Genomic DNA, 26,251 nt, shown 5'->3' on the forward strand with positions numbered 1-26,251 from the left:
GTATATGTATATCCTCTTAAACAGGGTTGTTTTTTTTCTCCCTATCTTAATATTCTGAGAGAGTCAATTCAGGCAACTTTTTATTTTTAATGCTCTACATTGGCTCTGACTCTGAACTGATAATAATGAAAATGAACATAATAATTATGAATAAATAATTTATGAAAATAATAATTATACTTATATTCATTTTAAGCTACCACTTATGAAGCAATTTTTACCATCCAGGGACCATGCTAAGCATGATTTCATTTCACATTCTCATCAAACCTATTATTATCCTCATTTTACAGATAAAGAAAGAAGCAATGATGTGCATGACTTTTCCAAGGTCACCGATGGGTATAACTCAGAGGCTGTGAAACAAGATGAATAGACCCCGTGGTGTGTCTCCAGAGGCAACAAGCCTTTGGTAAAAAGGTCATCCAAGAAACCTTCTTTATACATTTGAAGCCAAAGTCAAGATCATGGGGAAAAAAGAAAATCAAAGGTTACCAAAATCTAGGTTAATAAATTGAGAAAGAAAAATGAATATTCACATTTCTGAAGCTCTCTTGTGCTTTTTGTGTTTTTACAAATAGCATTTTAGATGTTACGAACAAGAAGAAAGATCTGAAAATCATACAACCTTCTCCTCTCAAGTCGAAGGCACTTTGCTTATACTTCTACTATAGAATATTCATCCTGCATTTGAACAAAGAGCGCCTCATTTTGCAAATGAAGGCAAGCTCCTTGAGGATTTTATCATATTTTTGCCAACTTTTTATTTCCTGAATGGCTACTCAATGCTTTGTTTACAGCAGGGGATCAATAGACATTTATGGAATTGGAAAACCTGTTCTAAATATTGACTCTCTTCATTACAAGGGTGGCCCCACCCATCCTATATGGAATTTGAGACGTCCCGGAGGCAGTTAAAGATACAGGTCTTACGGTGAAAGCAAAGACATACCAGAGGTTAGTTGGGGCTGTGAGCACTGAGATGGCACTGAGCCGCCAGAGTGGATGCACATGCGCAGGCAAGAGCGGGCAGAGCAAAGCTGGGATGCAGCTGTGGACTGAAGCCGAGTGGCTGCTGAGTGGACTGGATAGGCTCCAAGGCAGACTCCGCCCATCTCTGTGGCCCTCACTTCTGACCCTCAGGCACAGAGAGATGGCAGGAGAGCTGCAGCCACCATCAGCGCATTCTGAGGGTGCCCACTTCCCAGGACCACCCAGGAAAGGGGCACAGGGGAGGGCTTCCCAGTGTGCTCCCCTACGTTGGCAAGAAAGGAAAAGAGAAGTAAGGGGTCAGATCTAAAGCTTAGAGAGCTAAACGCTGCCAGAAAGCCCAACTGGTGTGGCTCAGTGGTGAGCTTCTACCTATGAACCAGGAGGTCACGGTTTGATTCCCAGTCAAGGCACATGTCCGGGTTTCGGGCTTGATCTGCAGTAGGGGGCGTGCAGGAGGCAGCCGATCAATGATTCTCTCTTATCACTGATATTTCTATCTTTCTCTCTCTCTCCCTTCCTCTCTCTGAAATCAATAAAAATATATTGAAAAGAAAACTTCCAGAAGACTGGCCACCAGGGAGGAGCCTGGATGTCAGAGCTGCTCCCTGTCATGGAGCAAGATCAGGAAAGACTTGATGCACGTGGCCAGAGATCTCATGATGAACTAGGGCGTGAGAACATCCTGGTTCTTATGCTCTGAGAAATAATTTCTCCTTTTCCTTTGAACGCAGTACAAGCTATTCTGCTGTTCGCTGACAGCAGGTTCCACCATCTATCAAGGTTTACAACTCTCTGCAGGCCCCCGAAACACCACACATTTTCCTGGGAGGCAGCTGGGACCTGCTTGATTTCTCGGCACCAGCCTAGAGCAGACAGCAGAGTGCTGTGGTGACCCTCCTGCTACCTGGGCTGTGACTGATTTTAAAACCTGCAGCTGCCACCAGAGGGGAGCCCCGAATCCCTGTAAACCAAACCAAACATCTCGCTACTCATATAGGTCCCGGCAAGTCTGCAATATTGGCGGGGGCGAGCCTGATGAAAAGCAATTATTTGAGACCCACAGAAATATCTGTATGAAGAGGAAAATCCACCTGTAAATGAAGCTCCACGGTCCTGACTGCTGCCCCCTTTCAGGGGCCCTCGTGCCAGAAAACACCGAGCCCATCCCCACAAACCTCTCGGTGACCCAGCATGGAATCGGCTGTGGCCTGTGGGGACAGTACACGGCCCTGGATGCCTCTGAGCACAGCGAGTCCTTCAGTGTCTTTCATGCCCTGCTGACCCGAGTGCTCTCCACACCCCAGGATGACAAAGCATTTTTCAAGCAGCTTTCGGTCTCCTTGAAGTCGCTACCTCTTTCTCTATGTTGTCTGGCAGTGCAGACTCAGTGACTATCAGAGATGGACAGGGTATTGGAACTCCAACTCTCCGATGATACACATGAAGAATAGAGCCCAGAGAGGTTAAGGGCTTTGTCCAAGGTCACACATCTGGTTAGTAGCTTTCCTGGACTAGAGTTTAACTCTTCTGACTCTTAGTAGAGTGTTTTCTCCAATAGACCGTTATGTTCCCTTGATGAAGGCAATCATCCCTTTGTCCTGGAAACACTGATTGAGCCCCTGCTCAGCAGCGATTCTTTGGATCACAGAGAAGATATGCTGCCTGGAGTCAAGATGGCGGCGATGTGCAAATACAAGGGAAATCTGAGAGCAGCATGAGAGGAGGAGCGCCTCCCCAGACCCAGACCGTGTGGGTTCCATTGCATCTGTCGAACTTACGATGAACCAAACGTCACCGAGGAACCCACCGCATGGCCAGAGCCGCCAGCAGGAGGCCCAGAGGTCCTACATCGGTGACACTTTAACTCACCACCAGGGAGGAGCCTGGATGTCAGAGCTGCAACTCATTGCAGGCCCCTGAAACACTACACATTTTTCTGGAGGAGAAACTGACAACTTTCCCATCTGTTTTGGGAGCCTACAAAGATTTCACTAGGGAAAGGTGTACTAGAATGACCACACACACACACACACACACACACACGGCTGACTGTGTCCTTTTAACAGAACCAGCTGAATGGCAGCTCTGGGGCAAAACAGGCTCAAGCTGGGTGGGAAGGAGCCAATTGCTTCTAAGCAGAGCAATGGCTGATCCAAGGCGACTGAGGCCAAAGCCACATTAGTAAGAAATGTGCCTCCCCCAGATGAGATCGGACAGTGCTCTGTCAGAAAAAAGACAGCTCACCTGGCAAAGTGTGTCTGCTTCTGAGATGACCCAGAAAGAAAACTGGTTGTCGCTCTCTCTGGGAGGGAAAATGGCACGGGGTGAGTTCCTAGAGCCCCCACTTCTCTATGGGGCCTATAGTCAATCGCCACCCCACATCCTGGACCCAGAGGGGGCGCAGAGGAGAGGAGGCCTTGCTGAGCAGCAGTGGACACCTGCAGCAGGCTTCAGAGAGGGCGTGGGGCAAGGTGAAGTGGTTCCAGATGGAAGTGAAGGCAATGGATTTTAAAAAGGGTTTGTGTGAGGACAGTGTGGGCCTGGGCCAGGTGAACCTGCCATGGCAGAGACGGAGTCAGAGTCAAAGGCAGGGAGGAGGTTAATCCTGCACAGCTGGAAGCGGAGTGGGGGGGTTGGGGTGGGGGGGCAGCGGCGTGGGCACAGGTGGGCCTGAACCACCACCTAGTCCTCGCCACAGATGGCTTACGTGGGTTTGTTGCAGGGACAGTGACACCAGAGAGCCAGCAAGGGCAGAGACCACCACTGGCCCCACCACAGGCCTGGGCAATGAAGGAACTCCCTCGCCGCCTCCCTAAGACCCTGGCATGCTCCCGTGGACCAGAGAGAAAGAGGACCCTACCACACCTGGGTCAGACGACCAATAATAACAATCAGTGTGTGGGCGACTGAGGGGCCTCGGAGGGCCACTCAATCCTTCAGGGCCTTTCTGTCTGTTCTTCCAAAGAATGGCAGGAGGGGCCAATCAATGTGTGCTTGTGTGTCTGCGTGCGCTCGCTGCATTTCTACCATTTTATAATAACCATCCCTGTAGAGCAGCTTTAAGTTCCCAGCAAAATTGAACAGAAAGTACAGAGAGTTGTCCTTGTGCCTGACCACCCACATGCACAGCCTCCCCACTACCGACCTCCCTCATCAGAGTCAGAGCAGAGATTTCTTTAGACCTAGAATATTTATGTTTAGAACTAAATTGTCTTGGAGGGAGGACAGAAAGGGGGAGGGAGCACTCTCTGGGAGAAGAGGGCGAGTGGCTGGCTGCAGTCCATCCAGGGGTGAACCTGTTCTCTGAACTGCTGAGTCTGACTGTGTCTGGGCAGCTGTTAAGGGCCCTCTGGCTCAGATATTTGATCCCCCCACCCCCACGGCATGCTACATTCTTTAATGCACGCAAGCACATACAACCCTTCCGGTATCTCTCAAATTAACCCACCACCCAAGTAGAACAAGTGTCTACAGTGTCCTTTATGTTAAACAAAGTGGAGGTATCAGCAGCTGTCCCCAAAGTCTAACAGGAGATTCCTTCTGGAATTTGTTTGCCTACAATTTGGGGGGGTTAAGTAATAGAAAGAAGGGTGCACTGTGAGCACAGCCCTGAACATCATCACCTACGTAGTCATTCAAAAGCCTCAAGTGTGACCAATCCAAATGTGTATCAGCCATCATGACAGAGAACGCTGGGATGCAGAGACAAGTAAGGGTAGTGCAGATGTTAGCAACCTGGGATTGAATCCCAGCTTCCTAAGTCTCCACTTTAGCTTCTGAAAAAGGAGCTAATAGCAGCACCTCTGAGATAGGGCTCACATGAGCTCCATGAAAAGCGTGACCTATAGTTCTGGGCACATGGAGGTCCGCACACCTGCCATAACCCCTAATCCAAGTGTCTCATTTGAGAAAGAAAAAGAGAGACAGAGACAGAGACAGAGAAAGAGAGAGACTTAGAGACCCATTCACTTCCCAGCTCGAGTAGATAGAAACCTGTTGAGCTGAGAATCTCGGTCTCCTGAGTCCAGCTCCACATTCTGCCCCACTGTCAGGCGATGACAAATAGTAGTATCAGTTATCAATGATGATGATACTCCATTGCTGCCCCTTCTGAGTGCCAGACCCCCCTACGCCTCTTGCAGGCTTTATCCCGTTTACTGCTCAGGATAAACCAGGGAGGTCAGCACCCTACACTGTTCCCTTTGACGGGTGAGGAATTGGATGCTCCTAGGGGTGAGGTGAACTGGTTAAGGCAACAAAGTCAGGACCTGATCCAAACCCTTGTTCTGAACAACTGTCCTGCGCTGTGCCGACTTCAGAAATGGATGTCTCTCAAGTTAGTTCATCCTCTTAGGCTCATGCCATTGTCAGGGCCTCGTTTGCCGTTTGTTAACTGGCTTCCCCCTCTTTGCTCAGTGTCTGGTTCCACTTGGGCAGTCGCTCCTGCCTGGAGGATGTCATGCTCAGCAAATCCACTTTGGCTGCCCAGGGCTAATGAGGGCTCTCTGTGTAGTTGAGTGTAAGTGCCACACATGGACACACCCTCTTCGTCAAGGATGATGATTCTGTTGTGAAAACACATCCCTCCCAAATTGGATCATGCCACTCCAGCTCAGTGTGAGAGACAATATGGTATGCTTTACGCTGCATCTATTGAATTAGGAGGAAGCAAATTACAGAGAGAGAGAGAGAGAGAGAGAGAGAGAGAAAAGAAGAAGAAGAAGAAGAAGGAGGAGGAGGAGGAGGAGGAGGAGGAGGAGGAGGAGGAGGAAGGGAGAGTCAGAATCCTGGGCCAGTGCTGGGAAAGTGGGAAAGCTGCGTGAGATTCATGCCCAACAGTAAAGAAATCGTGAGCAAAAAGGACAACACTGTCTACTAAGCTATAGATTCCAGTAAGTTTTTCTATCATAAAATCAAATGAAGTCAGATTTCCCTAAATGGGAAAATAGTGAACTTGGTCATATAATCTATATAATAAAATCCCACAAGTCCTTAAAAATAGCCTGGAAAAACAGTCCTGATTATTCTCAGTGGATAATGCAGATCTCAAACCTGGTAAGACCTTATGACAATTATGTAAAACTAGAGGCCTGATGCACGAAATTTGTGCAAGGGGCTCAGCCCTCACAGCCACAGCGGCTTGCCTTAGCCCTCACAGCCCCAGCTTCATCCAGAAGGTCATCTGGAAGGATGTTCGGAAGGTCTTTTGTCTGTCCAGTCTAATTGGCATATTACGCTTTTATTATTATAGATAATAATATGATATAAAAGAGAGGAAGAATAAACAATGGTTACCTCTGAATCATGAGACCATGGGTGCTTTTCTATATTTCCAGATGTTCTATGAAAACTCACAGCGTTTGATAATACTAACTTCTATAAACAATAAATGTCATCTTTTCCAACACTGGACCAGTGTGCCCAGGAGAGGTCTGGTAGAGCTTATGGTGTGGGCTGAGCCCCCCATTAGCAAGGGATCATGTCAGGCAAGGTGAACCCCAAGTCCCCTTGAGGCCCAGCTCAGACACACCCAGCGGGTACATGCCCAGCTCTCCCTAGACTCCTCCAGAGAAGGCTTTATCACACTCACTATTCTCTGATATTCACTGACATCCCGCCTCCTCCATGAACCCGTCCCCAACGTTCCAAAAGCACTGTTCTCACTGAATTCTGGTAATGGTCATTCTTAAAGGGTTATTTATAAATAAACCTATAAAATATACATTTATTAAAACCCTATAAATTTATTAAACCTTCTAAGTTACAAATTTACACCAGAGGCTATTGCCCTGGGTCCATATGTAGGTTTATTTGGCCTGCATCCTGTTTTGTTTTGTTTTGTTTAAAAAAAAACACACAACAGATTTCAGATAGAAATCCCAAAGGAGGACTTTTTTTAAAAAAAAATAGACATGGCAACAAGCACTGGGCACTGATCCGCAGCGTCCTATACACCCTGGCACAGACTCTGCCCCAGTCCTCACTGCTCCCTCTCACTCCCCACCCTAAGCGAGTGTCCATGGATCATTGCCACTCCGTTTCCTTAGTAAGAGAAATACTTGGAACCTGTCTCTGGCCAAGGTGGGGACATGAATGACTGATCAAATGGCACTGTGTTTTAGGAAAAAAATGAAAGGAGTCACATCACCTTGTGAAGTGAAGGAAGCCCTCACGTTCAATGGGTAAGTGGAACATCTTCTGGGAAAAGTTAACTGCAAATGGCACTAGAAATACACATTTGCTCAGGTCACCTTATTAAATGGCCTACTGACTAGGACCCTGCACCTTCATTCCCATCACCTTCACGGCCTGTGTGGGCTCAAGTGTGAAGACCCTTGGGGTGAATCTTTTCTCTCCCAGCTGCAAGCTCCCCAAGGGGTGCAGAAACCCTTCTGTTCCAGACGCCACGCTGCACAGCAATCCAGAGAGTGCACAGTGGACTCAGACCCCAACTGCTTCTGGGCTCTGACACGCTACTGGGGATGTGACTGTTGCCATGTTTCTCAACCTCTCTCGCCTTCAGTTTCCTCACCTGTAAGAGGGGGATGTGCATACCTAAACTTTACAGGGATGTCACGATAATGAAACAAGATAATGTGTGAAAAGCTAAGCATAGCACCAGGCACCAAATAAAGGTTACATAAGTGGTGGCCATAAAATTATTTATTACTATAGTTCTTTCATATTCCCTGTAGCACAGTGCTGCTGCATTTTTATATTTTCAATAAATATTACCTGAATTGAAATGACTCTGTGGCGGGTTTTCAATTTAACTGCATCACAGTCTTAGGAAACTTCCTTCTATTCTAAGAAGATGTTGGGGGGAAACATCAGCAAAATCAAACTTTAAGAGGTCAACATAAAAGTCTCAGGACATTCTCAAACCTGCCTCACTATAATTCAAACCATCCATGACTATAATTTCACAACAAAAAACAAAGGAATTGGAATAAACATATAACCTTTCAAAGGTTTACATAAACTCCCTCATTACATGTGTTTCCACTTATACAAAGAATCATTCCCAAACTGGAAAAGTACCCCATGGAACATGGATTGGAAGGTGTAAGGGCAGCCTGATTGTGCTGTTCTCAAGCTTTAATGAGGTAAATTCTCCTTTTAAAAATTGCAGAAGACTTGATTTGGATTGCCATTAAAGAATTGATCTGGGAGCCTTCTCCCCCTGCCCAATTAAACTGTACTTCAGCATGTCATTAAAAGCTGCTATTCTAAGTATTTTTGGAGGTTCAAAGGGGATTCTTTTCTTTGATTATATGCCCTTTTATTTTTACTTCAGCCAAAAAAAGGGCACTTTCATAAATCTCTCTTGGATTTGTCTGCAGCTTATTAGATCACTGTCTTCTCTGATTCCATATCTAAAGGTTTCTTTCGGGGCTGGGATTCTGTGATCCACCACATTGAAAAGGGGATGGATGTGAAGGACAGCCCCCTCTCAGATCTCTGGAGTGCGGAAGGGACGTTCTGGAACTGGATGTGACTTTGTAACACTGTGGTTGCGAGGACCAAACCCCTATTTAAAGATCTTTGATGCTTCTAAATGCTCCAATGAGAAGAAAAACTTAGGTCCTCAAAACTCTACGGCTCTTTATTAAAGAAATAAATTGGCTCCAGCCCGTAACCTTTCCCAGCATTCTGAGCCTGGCTCTGTGACTGTGAGGTCATCACGCGGTTTCCCTTCATCTGTTTAACCTTCTATAAAATCACATGGTTTTATGGTTATTCTACTGGGGTTAAGTGGCCTGCCCAAGGTCACCCAGTGGGGCAGTGAGATCATGCACATTAGCAGTTCCGCATGGTGCCTGGGGCATAGTAAGGACTCAGCAAACATCCAATGGCGTTTCCACTGCAGATGGTGTTGTCCTTGCTGTTCTTCACTTAATATTATACTAAGATTCATCCGTATTACAGGTTGCTGGTGTTCATTGTTTTGACCACTGTAGGAATTCCACTGTGTAAATAAACCACGGTTCTTCCTCTCTCAGCTCAGGAATCTTTTTATCAGATACATAGAAAAACTATGAGAAGCTTGCCTAGGGGCCCAGACAATCTCTTGTTATAAGAAAAATTCTCATTCTGAGAAAAACCATCTCATCTCTTTCATGATTGAGAAGGTGTCACACCTGGAGAAGTGCTATGTCTTCGCACATAATCCCCGGGATGCTAACATAACACAGGTGCCTAATTTGGGGCGTGCCTTGGGAAGGAGAGGCTACCCCTTTTCCCTGACCATTCAGACCCTTCAGCTTTCACCTAGCACAGAGGAACCACATGCACTCTGGGGACCAGGGATGGAATCCCTGCCCTCAAGTCTCCAGGGAAGAGCAATGTCCTGGAAATGCAAAATGACACTGGCATGGAGAAGAGAGAGACTGCCCCATACTTGAAATGGCAGGAAAGACAAAATCAGATTCCTACCTCATACCATATATGCTTTGTATAAATGTAAGCGCTATAGATTGATTTATGACTATTAAAAATATAAAATTCTTAGTAAAAATATAAATGAAAATCTTTTCGACTTAGGGGTTGAGAAAGATTTCTTAAACAAGACACAAAAAAATTTGACAATGAAAATGATTGATAAACTTGTATTAAAAATAAAAACTTCTGTCGGAAAACTATATCTTAAGTAAAAAAAAGAAGTTATAAGTGTAGAAATAGGGAGAAGATATTTGTAATACATACAACCAGCAAAAGATGAGTATGAAGAGAATATAAAACATCCTGCAAATCAGTAAGAGAAATACAACCAAACCAATGGAAAAATGCACAAAAGAATGGACAGATATGCCACATCCATGAAATGCAAGTGGCAAAGAAATATAAGAAAAGATCTTCAGCATCACTGCTGGTCAAGTGAATGTAACTTAAAGAGTAATGACATTCTACAGTCTTTTGGGGGGTGGAGGGACAAAACTGAAGAAATAGGACAACACCCAGAGCTAAAGAGAATGTGGGTCCACTGACTCACATATGTATTGCTGGTGGAGACGTAAGATAGTGCAGCCACCTTTGGAAAACAGGTGAACACTGGCTCTGACTTTACATGTTCAGATCCCCTATGTCATAATGTCTATGACCAAGTAAATCTTCTAGCAATTCTATGCCCAATAGAGACTCTTAAATACGTGCTACAAGAGACATGCACAAAAATGTTCTTAGCAGTAGTGCTTGTAATAGAAAAAAATACCCGAAATAACCCAAATGCCTAAAATTGAAAACATAAGTGAATAAACTCTGGTTTATTCACACAGTGGAATGTCCTACAGTGTTCAAAACAATAAATACCAGCAACCTGTAAGATGGATGAATCTTAGTATAATCTTAGGATAATATTAAATGGGAAAAGATTTGACTATGAAAATAATTAAGAGGGAAAAGTATGTACCTCTAAGTTACTCACAGTTCAATACCCTTTATATAAAGTTAAAATAACCAAAATGCTAGGGAAAATATTTACGCAATAAAACTGCATAAAAAGGACAGCAGTGGAATGATTAACAAAGGATTCAAGAATGTGGAAAAGAGAGCCATGTGGTTACATGTAGTTGATTGCTTTTAGGTTTTTTAAAAATATATTTTTATTGATTTCATAGAGGGAGAGTAGGATAGAAACATCAATGATGAGAGAGAATGAACCACTGATCTGATTGTCTGCATCCTGCATGCCCCCTACTTGTGTTGAGCCTTCAACCCAGGCAGGTGAGCTGACCAAGAATGGAACAGTGACCTTCTGGTTCATAGGTCAATGCTCAACTATTGAGAAACACTGGCTAGGCCGAATGTTAAATATCTAGTTTTTGTTTTGGGTGGTGAGTACATGGATGTTTAATTTATTAAAATAACTAACTGAATATGTACGTGAATAAAAGCAGGCCCTTGTGTGGACCAATGATGAGGTGTATTATGAATCAAGCACTAGAACGACTCCAGTTCTGTACAACGTTCTTTCCTTTTCCTTTTGTTAAGGGACACTGGCCAATAACAATGATGTATTTTACCACCAAGGTCCACAGACTAGTTTCTGGAAGCTGATATCAGACTGAGCACACAAAGAAATAAAACTTAAACCTTGTCTGTCAGGGGTTCACTTTATCAGCGCAGTCAGTCACATAAACAGAGAGATGGGTAATAAAATCTCAGGTATCATGATGCAAGTTTGCCCTGTGTGCTTGGGAGCCACTTATCTCTGCCCATGCTGCTTCCCTGCCTCCACTCAGGCTCTAGGCGCTGTGTTTCCAACTGGAGAGGGTCAGGCAAGGGGCCACCTGCATCCGAATCCCCCAGGGAGGCTGCTGCAATGCACCTCCTGGCCCCTTTCCCGATCGTCAGTGTAAGAATCTCCGGGGAGAGTCCAGGATTCTGCAGTTTTAACAAACTCCCCAGGTGCAGCCAAGGACTGAGAGCTCTGCCGCTCAGAGGTGGTACACCTTGACTTATCCTCTCTGTGAAGCCAGGGAGATATTTTGAACCTACTAAACTCCCTACTGTCACACCTTCTTGCATGAGCCAGGTACCCTGGCAGCCAGTCCATTTTATAGCCCCAGGGAAGAGGCATGAGGAAGGCCTCCTTGGAAAGGAAGAATATAGGATGGGAGGGAAGGGTGTCTGCTGTTGAGACCTGAATCCACAAGACACATGTGTCCCAACACTCCTTCTTGAGCTAAAGTCCCAATGAGAGCCATTTAGATAAGTTCTAGGGAAAGCCAAAGGCAGAATCTTTCTTCCCTTTTTGAGTTGGGTTCCCAGGACCCAGTCCCAGAAGATTTTTAGAGAGGGGGAGGGGACTGTTTGAATTAAAAAGACTGCTTAAATCTGAAGACACAAAATGTCTTTAATTGAAAATTTTAAGTTGCCACAGTACACAGTGATGTGGAGACTCAACAAGATTAGATGAGATTATAAACAAACAGAATCAAGAAGCTGCGTCATCCTGGCACATGGAGGGTGGTGAATTTGCCCACTTGTAGCCATTGTGTCCCCACCACCTTCCCGGGGCCCAGCCTACAGTGGCGACTGAGTGAGTGTTGAACAGGACTCAACCAAAAAGCCTGAGACATCAGGGAGGGCATACTGCAGACTTGATGTCTGGTCTGGGTCTCAAAGAATGGGTAGGAACTATTAGTCAGGGTGTCTGGGGGAGGGAAGGAAGTGGGGAGGCAGTGGAAGGTATTCCAGGCAGTGTTTGCACAGAAAGAAATTGTGGAAGGGTGTGTATGGTGCCAGGAGAGGAAAGAAGCCAGCCACAAGTTTGGTGCATGTTCTGGGAGGAAGAGGACTTGTTCCCTCACTGTTTTTTCCTTCAGAAGAGTTTAGCACCGAGCCTGATGTGGACATCCCAAGTCTCAAGCAGCCTGCTTACAGGGCTTCTCACTGCAGGAAAGCTGTGCTCTGAACGCTGCAGTAGCATAGCAACCACTGGCATCAAGAAAAGCACTTTTCTTTGCCCAGGCAAAGAACCCTGAACTTAGTTGCCCAACACTTAGAACAAGGGAGGGGAGTGAAGAATGGAAGGAAAAAGTCCCTCAGAAGCAACAGTGAGGCACCTTTTCTAATATGGAGAAGGAAGCATTTCCAATAAGAAAATAAACACTATCTTCTTTTTATTCATTATGAGAACAAAGCGTGGTGTAGTCGAAAGAAGATGGGTTTTATTATTCAAATGACTTGTATTCCAAATCTAGCTCTAACACTTCCTATCTGTGAGTGAGAGAGAGGGTGCTTGTCAAATGGTCCATGTGTACTCTCCACTTCCCAGGCTCCCTTGCAGCTAGGTTGGAAACATGTGATGGGTTCTGGCCAATGGTCTATGGATGGCATCAGTGGGTGTCACTCTCATGGTGAGGTGGTTGAGAGCAGTTGTGCTTTCTCCCTCCCTCTCCTCCCTGCTGCAGGGAGGCCATGGGTACCAGCTGGCATAGTTTCTGGAGGACAAACGGTATAGGACAGCAGTTCTCAATCTGTGGGTCTGGACCCCTTTAGGGGTTGAATGACCCTTTCACAGGGGTCGCCTAAGACCATTGTAAAACACATATATAATTACATATTGTTTTTGTGATTAATCACTATGCTTTAATTATGTTCAATTTGTAACAATGAAAATACATCCTGCATATCAGATATTTACATTACAATTCATAACAGTAACAAAATTACAGTTACGAAGTAGCGACGAAAATAATTTTATGGTTGGGGGTCACCACAACATGAGGAACTGTATTAAAGGGTCGTGGCATTAGGAAGGTTGAGAACCACTGGTATAGGACCTTCATCAGGTTTATGCAAGAGAGTAATTAACTTTTACACTACTAAACCATTCAGATTTTGGGATCAATTTGTTACCCCAGCAGCACATGGTCCAATACACTAGTACCCAAATATATTGTGTAACTTTTGGTCTCATTGGGATGAAAGTTACTTGACCCTATAGGTTTCCCCATCTATGAGATGGGGATAATAATACCTATGTAACTGAGTTGTTGTAAGAATTTAACACATGTGTTGTCTGTATAGCCCCTATATAGTTGACATTTAATAAATATAAGTCTCTCCCTTTAAGATATTGATGTCATTATTATTCTTGTGGTCATTACTGTGATACAACAGATGCCTCAAAAACAGATGCCAGCAATGATGTCAGGAATTTTGCTAGTTCTTTTACATACACTATTCCATTTCTGTAGCTAAAGAGACTTGTTTCAAGGAACACAGCTAGGAAGTGACGAAGCCAGCATCAAAACAAGCACAGCCTAAATGAAAAGTCCATATTCTAAGGGCAACATTTCTACTTGCATTTTCCAGAGGTGGAACCCTGGAGGCTCAGAGACCTTACATCAGCTCACCAGGCAGAGTAATGCCTGCTGGAGTCAGCGGACTTTTCTCTATTCCTAGCCCATGCTACGGTGATGTGGTCATTTGGAAAGAGAAACCCCTATGGAGCTGGACCTCCCACCCCTCCCCTGCAGTGGCCCAGCCCATGGTGAAATGAGGGCCCAGCAGCTCCAGATACTGTTGGGCAACAGATAAGAAGGGGAGGAAGAAGGAAACTGCATCTGGATAAAGAGAAAACTCTATGCTTTGTGTTCAGAGAACAGCTCGATAAAGTTCCCAAAGAAAAACCCATTGGCTGAAAATAAACATGGGAAGAGTTTCCAAATCTCTGTCTCTCTCTGTCTCTCTGTCTCTGTCTCTCTCCCTTTCCCTTTTCCGCTCCTTCTCTGTTTGTTTTGGAAGTTGAGAAAAGCAAGCAATGTGGATCCTAAAGCAGTTTACACTGAACCAGATGGCGCATCTGATTAGCATCAGACTAAAAAGACACATTACTTAGAGATTAGGTTCTCATAGGGACAAATCTGTTCCAAAGGACCAGAAGGCCTGGCTTCCTCACAGCCTCCCCTCAGAGCTCTCCCAGGGCCTATCTGTTCCTCCGTCTCCCATCCTCACCACCAGGCAAGTCTGAGCTTGGGCTGGCGAAGAGAGCAAATTAGTCTGCACAGATGTCCCAGTTCTCTCCCACTGTCCCTGCCGTCATTCACACAGGGCCAGTCACTCCGCCGAGACCTTGGCTGCTGTGACTCGACTCCCTTGCACTCCAGACTAACAAGCCACATTATGCCCCTGAGCCTGAACCACAGCCCAATGAGACCCATGCTGTGGTTATTTAGAGAGGAGGAAATTGAAATTTAAAGGGATTAGGTAATTTACTCAAGATCACAGGCCAAGTAAAAGTCAAAAGCAATTGCCTCCAGGAGAGAAAAAAAAGGAAAAAAGTGCATGCATGGGTCCATATGTGCATGCGTGCGTGTGTGTGTGTGTGTTCTGAAAGAGCCCCAAGGAGCAAATCATGATAGAGGATGGCTGTCAGGTGTCCCCAACTCTATGTTGAGGCTGCAGCAAGGGAAACAGTAAAGTGAGAAACTATTCACACCTCGCCCTGACCTATACTTTTCCTCCCAGACACACCTGGCATGGGTGCTCTGTAAAATACTCCAGGGAAATGAAATAAAACCTGGAGAAACTATTCAAGACCAGAGTGGGAAGCACATACAGACCAGCCCTTCTAAGTCCCCTATTTCTCAGACCCTGAGGAAAGCATGTAGGTTCCAGGGAAACAAAGATGCTTGGCTCAGGGTTACGTGCAACTATCAGACATGAAGGTGTCCAGCCAGCATGGCTCAGTGGTTGAGCGTCGACCTGTGAACCAGGAAGTCATGGTTCGATTCCCGGTCAGGGTACATGCTCAGGTTACAGGCTGAATCTCAGTGTGAAGCGTGCAGAAGGCAGCCAATCAATGATTCTCTCTCATCATTGATGTTTCTACCTCTCCTCCCTTCCTCTCTAAAATCAATAAAAATATATTTAACAAAAAAACATGAAGGACACCCTCATTGAAGGAAATCCAAAGGTCCAGGTGGAAGTTGGGAAAATGAAAGCAGCGGCAGAAAGAATAACCACAACGCCAGGAATAACAGTGGCCGCTGGGAATGGGCCATTATTCTGTGATAATAATGTACTATCCGTCTCATTAGCCCACACAACAGCCTTCCAAGACAGACACAACACTGTTATTGTTTTTCCCATTTTATGGATGAGCTTACTGAGGCTCAGAGAGGTTAAGTAAGTTGCCCATAGTCCCACAGCTGAGAAGGGGCTGCATCAGGAATCTAACCCAGGCCTAGTAAGACCCCAGAATGAGTAGCCCTAAGCAGTGAAGTTTCTCCCCTTCTCCATAGGATCCTCCTGAAGACAGGCCAATAGGACAGGCGGCCAACATTTCAGAGACTGCCTAAGAGCCTCGGGCCCTCTGCTGATGGCAATGTTCAAGGCTGTGAGTATGAGCTGACATCACCCACAATAATCCAGGCAATTTGCACATCTTGCAGGTGAAACTGGTACAGGCACAAAGCAAATCAGGTCCCTGAGGCTCAGGACGCTGCACAGGGAGGACAGGAGGGATCTCATTACAGCTCAGGCTTGGCCAAGGAACCCAACTGACCTCATGGACGGGTATGAAGGGAGCGCTCACACACAGGCACCCCGGAAGCACGCATGGATTCGGACTGTTTTCATTAAGAAGGGGGATGAGCTGAAGTTTCCCTCGGGGGTTCTTTTGGGAAGAGGGTTCACTTAGCAAATAAATAGTGGGAGAGGAGTCTCCTTAAGCTGTGCATACAGCACACTGCGTTCACGTGTGAGCCAAAGACAGGAGACTAATTACACGTCGCCTCCTCTTTAACACTCCGGTGTGGGGTGAATTTCCCGCCAAAATATAAGATGGCGCGGGCAATTATTTAGGTTTCCCGCGCAAAATCAGGGATTTTTATGATACCTATTACCCCAATGGATATGAAATGGTTCGCATACGCAGGTAGGTATCTTTGTGAACGGCAAACAAACATTTGGTAATACGCAGTTACAATCGGCCCGAGTTTACACGTTTCCCGCACTCCACCGCAAACCTATATGAACCGAGTTAAGACGGCTCCCGCGGAGTACGCGCAATTCACGCGAGCCGACTTAACTCATTTCCCCCACTCCAAGTGTTAAAATGGGCCCCCAAAGGGCTCTCTGCTCACCCACTTCTAACATCTGTATGTGTTGAAGCTAAGAATTTTGCATTACTGTTGTAGCTGTGTACAGCACTGGCCTTCTGTCTGTTAATATTAATCAGAGGGTTTTTACTGAATCTGAAACTCAGAGACGCAGCAGGCCTGGTGAGCAGCAGCTGTGCAGCTGGCCCTGGGACTATGCTAACCCTCCGGGGCCATGGCCCAGCCCAGGAGATGTGGCTGCGGTAAGGAATTACTCCGCCTTCCGCCAGGCTGGAGCTGACACCCCGTGCCCCACCCGGGACGGTGCCCACACTCCATCCGGCCTTGACGCTGAGCAGGGCCAACAGTGACAGCAGCTCTGAACAATGAGGAAAGCTGAGTAACCCTGCTCTCTGATGCCTGTGCAGCACCACATGGAGCCAGCGTTGTCCTTGTCATGTCCCTAGGAGGGGACACGATTCATCTCTACAGTGACACCACCTGAGATCCAAGAAGGGCCTGCCAGGGCAGGAAGGGACAGGCATGTCTCAAAGCTTTCAGCGTGAGGGCAGTTGGTTCCGATGTGGAAGTCAGAACTTGAAAACCACGGCACGTTCACTTGAAAAAAGCTAGTAATAAAAAAAAATGCAACACGACTCACCAGGATTCGTGTCCAATCACCTTGCACAAGCCACCTTGCACAAACAAAGCATAGATGCATTGCATGAATTTGTTGTCATACATCTGTCTGAACAGTCAGGAAGCCACAGACATGAATATAAAATCACAACACTTTCTTCCCATGCCCTTGTCTTATCCTCAACTCCAGGGCCTCCCACAGCGACTCTGGATGCACCATTGTTAACCACGCATCGGGGAAGAAATGTTTACAGCAAAGTGGTTCCTGGTTATTTCAGTGATTACCAGGCAATTTACATAAATATTCAAGCTTCACTCTGCATGAATTCCAGTTGGGTGCTGACTGACCCTCTGCTTCCCCAGCCTCTTGTTCCTTTCCCAGGGGACTTACTGACACCAGGATGGACAGAGAGGGACCTAATTGGAAAGGGTTGATCTCGGGCTACAGAGAACACTGCTCACCCTCAAGTCACTGTTTCTACCCTCACAGACAGGCGTGATGCCAGGAAGGCTGAGTGTGGCTGGAGCTGCGGGGGACAGTGAACAGAGACTTCTAAGTCCTATCTGGTCTTCTCTGGAAGAGGTGTGGCCACCTAGCTCTCCAGCCTCAAAAACAGGAGGCCCTTGACAGTGGAGTGCTGGTTAGGATTGCTGGTTACCAGGTCAGTTTGGGTGAGCAGGAGGCTGACCACACTCCTGTTCAAATTCACGGCCATGCCCTGCTCTCCAGGAAAGAGCATTAGTGAGGGAAGGAAGGCGAGTACAGGGTAGTTGTGTGACATGCTACTGTTTGAGCAACAATAATTAGAGGCCAGAGGATGTGTTGCATACAGTTGACACTTGAATGAGGGTGTGAGCTGCACAAGACTGCTTAGACTTGGATTTTTTTCAACTGGCCTGTGCAGTGCCGAGAGCCTGTGAGAACAGTGTCTCCCACCTCCTGATCTGTGGTCAGTTGACGCTCAAAGTTTAAGCAAAGTGTTGTTAAAGGATCAACTCCACAGTTGGGAATCCATGTATCCAGAGGCCCTGGAAGCAAACACTGGAGACTGGGACCCCTGGGTTGCCTCTAGGGAAGGGGACCCAGTGGCTATGCATGGGTCTGGGGGCATCTCCTGCAGGTGGCGCCCTCTCAGACCCTGGCATTTAGATCCTATAAAATGCATTACCTATTCAAAGACGATTCCCATTTTTAAAAAACTAAAAGAGAAAATGAATTCCCACTCCATCAGAATCTCTGAGATGGGTTGTAGAAAACCACGTCTAAACAAGCTCTCCAGGTCATTCTTACCCTCTGGAAATTTTGAGAACTTCTCCATAACAGGGTCTTTCTACCAAAAGCAGCTTCACCTCCTTCTTCTCGAGTTGAAGAAATAAACAAAAAACTATAGAGTAGAAAAACCAAAACACCCCACTCCAAATTTACCACCTCATTAAACTTTCTCAGGAGAGACAAACGATGCCACCTAAGCTCTTCTACAATCAGTTTAGATTCTGGTATCTAAGTTGTCAGTTTAGACACTTTTCTCATTTACTCCGATTAAGGGAGTGGTTAGAGAGCCGGTCTAGTAATTGGGCAGATTGCTCTGTCCAGGCAAGCATGTAAGGAGCAGGATCACGTGAGGAGTACCTGGGGTTTGTGGCCCCGCCCACCCAGCCAGGCCGCTTTGCACTCACCTTGCTTTTTAAAGAGGTTGCTTTGGACTATCTCGTTCATGGACTGGACTTTCTGCTTCTGGAGTTTCACGGGGGGGATGCAGGTATAGAACTCATACAGGAGTTGGCTGAGGCAGGAAAACAGGAGACAGAGAACCAGTGAGACCAGTGTCTCCAACATCATGGCACTCAGAGCCCACCCCCAGACTGCCAGCTTCCGTGGCCCCCCAATTCCTAGCCGAGCATCGGCTGCTTAGTAAACCTTCAGTGAAGATGTGAAGTTGGTCTTGATGTTGAACACCGATAGCATGCAAAGACGTGAAAATCTGAAAAGTCATGCCAGTCACCCTGAGCACTGACTGTGAATCTGGCACGTGTTTTGCCCTTTACATCCATAATGCCCTTTAAACCTCACGACTAACTCTATGAGACAGCTCCAATACTTATCCCAATTTTCCAAGTAGGATAAGTATTTACAAGGTTGAGAAAGTTTAACTACGTTTCCCAAGGCTACAAAGCAAAGGGGTTGAAGAAACAGGGGTTTAAAACCAGATTCTCACTTCATTATCATATCACCTTATTTACTAATGTTTTATGAGCTTAGTAATGCTTTATGATAAGTCTTAAGATCAAACAAGGTCCTTAATTTAAAAAATATATAAAAAGTTGTCGGTTATAACCCACTTGGGACATGAAAAAGAAGATAGCTCTTCCCAAATAGAGTGAAAATAAAACTATCACTGAAACAAAATTATAGCCCCTATGAGCTTTCCAAAATGAGCTCCCTGTGTTCATTCATTCTTTCAAGTACTTATTAAGTATCTACTTAATATGTGACCAGCAACGAGCGGAGCAGTGAGGAGACAATGGGAAGAGACTCCGTCCCAGTGGCATGGAACTTGTGTTCTAATGGAGGCCCACATACGACACAGAAGGAAATAAACCAATGTAAGTGATATATGCAATAAGAAAATAAATAAGAAGTCGTGACAGAGAGTGATGGTGCAGGCTGGGGAAGGAACTTAATTTCTTTACAGAGTTAACTTCTCTAAGAATCTAACATTTAGTTTAAGGCCAGAAAGGAGAAGAAGCCAGCACAAAATTGTCATATAAACAGAAATGGGACATCAGTTAACACTCCGGTGTGGGGTGAATTTCCCGCCAAAATATAAGATGGCGCGGGCAATTATTTAGGTTTCCCGCGCAAAATCAGGGATTTTTATGATACCTATTACCCCAATGGGTATGAAACGGTTCGCATACGCAGGTAGGTATCTTTGTGAACGGCAAACAAACAAATATTTGGTAATACGCAGTTACAATCGGCCCGAGTTTACACGTTTCCCACACTCCACCGCAAATCTATATGAACCGAGTTAAGACGGCTCCCGCGGAGTACGCGCAATTCACGCGAGCCGACTTAACTCGTTTCCCCCACTCCAAGTGTTAAAAACAACAACCAACAGCAACTGGTGAGATTTGAGTGAAGAAAGGGGTAGAGTGAGTAGACTTGTACCAGGGTGAAGTTCTCAGTTGTGATAAATATGCCATAGATACGGGAAAGGTGAACATTAAGGAAAGCTGAGCAAAGGGCCTATGGGAACCCTATACTATCTTTGCAACTCTTTTCTAAATCTAAAAGTATTTCTTCTATATGTTAACGAAGAAGGAAAGGGCATATCTGGCTCAGATGGCTCCACTCTAACAGCACAGTCACATTACAATAGTGTGTTCATTTCATGAGAAGAAGAGAGTGAAGAAGGAGAAAGCAAAAGGGCTTTTGAAGCAAAGACTGAAACCCCAAATCACCTTCAAGCCCAGGTGAAATGGAGACATTTATACCGGACATCAGATGGAGTGCCCGTCGGGAATCGCCACAGGAGCCCTCCTCTGCCTCTGAGTCCCTGGCTTGATAACAGAGCCCAGGAAAGTACATCATAAGTTCTCACCTGAGTAACTTCGCATCAAAGACCGTTTCCACATCATGGAGGACAGATGGGATGTATTTCAAAGCCGCCACCTAGGTGGGAAGGGAAGTAAACATGAGTGATGCCCACATCCAACAACTCTGCGCGGTGTGGTGAGGAGGATACTTTGCCACTTGACACAGATCAAGGGAGATTGGTCGTGCATCCTGGGCACAGCTACAGTGATTTGAAACTCTCTATGTAGATTAAAACATAGGCAGGCATATACTCTGTATACAAAAGTAAGTCACAACTGCCTCTGTCTTCAAGGAGGCAGTAATGTATAGAAAATCCACAGACTTGGAAGTTATACGGCTCTTCAGTCAAATCCTGGTTCTATTTAGTAAGCCACCTGGCTTTGGACAAAACAACCTCTCTGACATCTCAATCTCCTCAGCTGTAAAACTGAGGAAATAAAACCTATTTTGCAGGATTGTGAAGATTAAAAATACAAATGGTAACTTCTATCATTATTGGAAGATGGGGTGCTTGAATTGTTTTGTTGGTAGCGAGGATGGCTTTGGACCGAATCATGCAGATTTTCTCTCCTTGGCCAATGTGTGAACAATTGCGGGCACATCTTGGTCCACTAGCTGGTGTGGGGGAACTGGGCCTCATGGTGGACTGTCCTTCCCTCTGTGCACCTTGACTGATGCACCCAGAGGCAGGAGGCACCCCTGCCCTCTCACATGGCAGTACCATTTACTAAGCAGCAGAGGGAACTGCCATTCCTCTCCTAGAAGGAGTTGTAAGTCACATGGCTGGAAAATAACGTTTAAGAATCTAGGGGAGCCGAAACTGGTTTGGCTCAGTGGATAGAGCGTTGGCCTTCGGACTGAAAGGTCCCAGGTTCGATTCCAGTCAAGGGCATGTACCTGGGTTGCGGGCACCTCCCCAGTAGGAGATGTGCAGGAGGCAGCAGATGATGAGTTTCTCTCTCATCCCTCTCTATCTCTCTCCCTTACTCTCTGTAAAAAAATCAATAAAATATATTTAAAACAAAAAGAATCTAGGGGAAGTGTGAATTTTTAATTTACTTTTTCTTTTTCTGTATAGTCTAAGTATTCTACAGTCAACAAGTATCACCCCTTTATAGTCAGACCAAAGTAAAAAATAGCTAACATTCCTTTCTTAAAGAAAATCATATCCTAGCCATATGCAAGTCAGCTTCTTAGTCAACATACATGATTAGGACCAGTCTCTGAGAAAGTTCAGTAGGGCAGAAACCACGCCAAATGTCACTGCTAGGTTCCTTTGTTAACCTTTGTGAAAAGTGGCCTAAGCAAGGCCATTCTGGAGGAGCTGCCCAGCCCCTCCTATACCTTCAAACCTGGAATGTTTGAACTGGGCAAATAACATTTAGACTGGCCCAACCAACAACATCTTACCAACCACTGTTTGCAGAGCTAATGGGGGAAGCACACGAACTAACCATAAGGACTGATGATTACGAACTCTTGGAGATGGAATCAGTAACCAGGCCTGTCTGGCTAAAGAATAACTCAGTTTGCTGACACCAAAAGAAATTCCTTTATGCTATGCATGTAATCATTGCCCTTCCCCTTTCTCATAAAATCCCTTTGCCTTCACTCTGTAAACAGGACTCTATATGGGTTTCTGCCTCAATCAGAGTTCCAAGAACTGCAATTCCTTTTTTTAATATGTTTTCATTGATTTTTAGAGAGAGAGGAAGGGAGAGGGATAGAGAGAGAGAAACATCGATGAGAGAGGAACATCATCAATCTGCTGCCTCTTGCATGTACTCCTACTGGGGATTGAGCATGCAACCCAGGCATATGTCCTGACCAGGAATTGAACCCACAACCTTATTTGGTCCCTGGGTCGATGCTCAACCACTGAGCCACACCGACAGAATTGCAATTCTTTTTTATCCCAAATAAATGCTTTTTGCCTCCCATTTTGGCTTATTATTTTAACTTAAAACCTTAGTTCAGCCCTACCAGGGAAATTTTTTTTTCATAGATGAAGACCCTCTAGCACATCAATTCAATAACAAGCCCAAGGTCCCAAAGTTAGTGAGTGGGAGAGCCAGGATTCAGCTTCAGGCAGGCGGCCTAGAGAGCCATAGTCTAGCCCTGGAGCTACATGTCCACCTCGCTCAAATAGCAACTGTCTCTCTCTGTGCCTACATCCTTTTCTTCCTGCTCTCTATCATTTTTACATGTCAGTAATACATGTTTGATGTGAAAAATGTGCATACGTTAAAGCAATGGGGTGAAAATTGTCCCTCGAGTCCCACAACTCCATCTCAGCCCCAGTCCCTCCTCCCCAGAAAGGATCACTGTCAACAGCATGGAGAATTCCTTCCAGACTGCTTTCTATGCAAGAGTGTGTGTTTGTATGTGTATGCATGTATGTGTACATGTATGTAATGTTTACAGTTCTGCAACTTGCTTTTTGCAGCTAAACATATACCACTGGTATTTTTGTACATCACTCCATAGAGTGCACTTTGTTCATTTCTAACCACTACACAGTGATGCCCTGTGGGTGCACTAGACCATTTGAAGCCCTCCTGTATTGATGGACTCCGTGCTACCTCTAGGTTATCTTTACTATAAAATATGTAGTAAGAAAATACTTGACATATACATGTGTGTATGTGTAAGATTCTCAGTAGGATGGATGGACTGCTTGAGGAGAAATTAGAGTTTCAAAATGTACACATATATACAAAGGTATGCACATATACATTTTAGGAAATAGTGTCATATTACCTCGGAAAGAAGCAATGATCAATTTCCTTTGACTTCTTTCCCTATGACCTTGCTAACCCTACAATATAAATCTTTTTAATTTTGTCAATATGATATATAATTTGCAATTCTTTGGTTTCGAGTGCAGGTGTTGATTGAACATCTGTATTCAGTAAACTGACAGTCCATATTCTTTCCCTATTTCTCCTTTAGGGGATATCTCACTGGTTTGGGGAATTCTTTATGTATCGCTAATATTAACCCTTTCCCAGTGAGACATATTGCACAACTTTTCTCGTGCTTGTCCTGCAGTTCAACTGTTGCTGTCTTTCAGCTTTATCGTCTCTCTCGTTACACAGAAGGATTTTAATTTGTATCTTGTCAGATTTGTCAGACTTCTTTACAGTTATTGGATGTTGTGTCTAGAGATTTATTCTTTTTTACTTCAAGTCATGATGACAGGAGATAACAAGATTCAAAAGCTGATGTTCCTAAAACTACATCCTTGTCCCATAGGATGGTGTTGGTATTCTGGGGGGGGAAAGGATTTTGCATTCAAATAATTTGGGAAAGTTTGGTTTAAGCAAAGATAAACCAGTGAGTGTATTTTTTTTATTGCAGAGCTTTTCAGCATTTTAATAAGCCAAGACGCATTGTGACATCCCTGCCGGCAGCCACAGTACACCTCGCTGGTCAGGCCATCTTTACCAGGAAACGCCAAGCAGGTAGAGCCAATGCAGACGCCTGCAGGGCTGGTCAAGCAACAGAAAGAAGGGGTATGCGCCCCGCACAGGCCAGCGGGAGAGATGCGCTGTGTGGAATGCACACTCTGTCCACAGGATGCATTGTTCTGATTCACTGAATTAACACCGTGCCAGCCAGACCAGACACGTCTGCGGCTGCACTTCTCCACCAGCTGCCAGTTCACTCAGGTCTCAGAGACACTGGAGGCTGAGGCACATGCCCTGAAAAAGACTGGTCCAAGCACTCCGATCGTTTACTCATTCTCAGACCAATGACCAGAGTCTGGGCCACAGGGACCTGGGCTGGAATCCTGGCCCCGGCAGGTGTAGGCCCGGTTGTCCCCAGCACAGCCTCAGCATCTCCACTCGGAGTGGAGGGGAATGGCTTGGAACACAGCGCATCGGGCACCCACTGGGATGCCCAGCAGGCAGCAGGCCCCCAAAAGTGTGTGCGCTGGATCTCTCATGCACCTGCCCTCATTCCCCAGCACCTGGAAGAACTGCAATATGAACTCATCCCATCAAAGACCCAAGTGAGAGAACAAAAAAACAGAAAGGAACCCTCAGCCAGTTGGGGAAGCCTTCAGCATAGCATCACTTGCGGGCTTAGGGTGAGTCTGTAGACAGAGACAGCCCGGGAGCCTACAGCGGCCTCACAAGTCAGCGCTTCAGCTATTAGTAAGGAGCGGCCGCGCTGGGGGAGGGACCCACCTTTACAGCTTCTGAGCTCTGGGCTGGCAATAAAGGAAAAGTTGCCGCCCTGGGATGCAGAGGGTGTTATGAACTCAGCGGGAGAGTATTAAACTTCCATCTCGTCTAGGCGCCCTCACAGAGAAGTGGCAGGCTGTGGTTTTCTTTTCTGATGGGGACAGCCCATCCCTGACACAGGAATTTTGCCAAGTCTGTTGACACAGCCACACTGTCACAGCACAGCATGGCCGCATGGCTCCTGCCCTGAGTCCTCCCTTCACGCAGCCCTGACACACCTGAGCAGAGGGAGAGCAGGTAGGTTCCCAGAAGGCAGAGCAGCTCAGCCATTAGACCCGCTGGAGACCCCCCCTGGGTGCATGTTTCTATGGCCCGGGGACTAGACACAGCTTCGCCTGTTGGCCTCCTGGGAACCGTGTGGCTTTACTGTCGCTGTTGTGTTTATTATATGTGATATTTAAGGAAAACACAGGCAGTATGTTCATGTTTCTGTATGAATATACATGTGTATATATAATAGGAATATGCAAACATACATAATAGGATTATTAATCATAGGGTTTTAAAATAGCAGCTATTATTGGAAACGTTACATGTATCAAATACTTCACATGCATGATGTTGTTTCATTCTTTCATCTACTTTACGGGTGGACACTGTGCTCTTGTTTTATCAATGCAGAAACTATGGCTGGAGGTTTAATACTTTGCCAGAAACCCTGTAGCAAGCAACACAGCAAGAACATGAACCTGATGCTGCCACTGACCCTCTGCTTAGTAAAGGCTTCCACTTGGTAAGTGGGGGGACCTCAATGAGGGAGGAAGAGAGGCTGATTTGGGGGCAGAGGTAGAGAAAGCACCTCCCTCTCTTTAGGACCATAGTTTTTGAAAGAAGGTCGTTTTCTGACATCCCTTAAGTTAAGTACTCTCCTCACCACCGATATGGGAGCTGCAAGAATAGCCACCAGGAAAATGTTTGCCAGGTCATGAATGGGTTCATCATGTGACCCCCAAGTGAATTTCCTAGTTTACTCATCAGCTCTGGACCCCTCTTCCAGAGGCCAGGCAGAGCCCCCAAGAAGAGAGCCAGATGCCCAGCAAGCAGCGGTGATTTCACTGCTCAGAGAGGAGTCATGGGAGGACACGCAGGATGACTGCTATCCAGATGGACTTCACCAGAATTGATCAACCTGGGATGCTAGCAAACAACGAAGGTTTAAAAACAAACCAAACTGCTGGCATGCTGTCAAAATCAAAGGGGACTTTTCTTCTGAGGGT

The 26,251-nt window shown here is 45.7% G+C and overlaps 1 protein-coding gene across 4 annotated transcripts in view; it reads right to left on the reverse strand.

Annotated features, from left to right (window-relative positions):
• DOCK2 (dedicator of cytokinesis 2) overlaps positions 1-26,251 on the reverse strand; it is a 372,626-nt gene that overhangs the window by 240,450 nt on the left and 105,925 nt on the right. For all 4 annotated transcript variants that reach the window (XM_070414430.1, XM_070414429.1, XM_070414433.1 and 1 more), the window contains 2 exons: positions 20,789-20,859; positions 18,861-18,967 (listed from right to left, as the gene is read on the reverse strand). In XM_070414430.1, the coding sequence (XP_070270531.1) occupies positions 18,861-18,967; positions 20,789-20,859 (178 nt within the window). The remainder of the gene's footprint in view (positions 1-18,860; positions 18,968-20,788; positions 20,860-26,251) is intronic.

The sequence above is a fragment of the Myotis yumanensis genome, unplaced genomic scaffold, assembly GCF_028538775.1.
Source record: "Myotis yumanensis isolate MYYU_CA2020_CCGP unplaced genomic scaffold, mMyoYum1.0.hap1 SCAF_5, whole genome shotgun sequence".
Classification (NCBI taxonomy): domain Eukaryota; kingdom Metazoa; phylum Chordata; class Mammalia; order Chiroptera; family Vespertilionidae; genus Myotis; species Myotis yumanensis.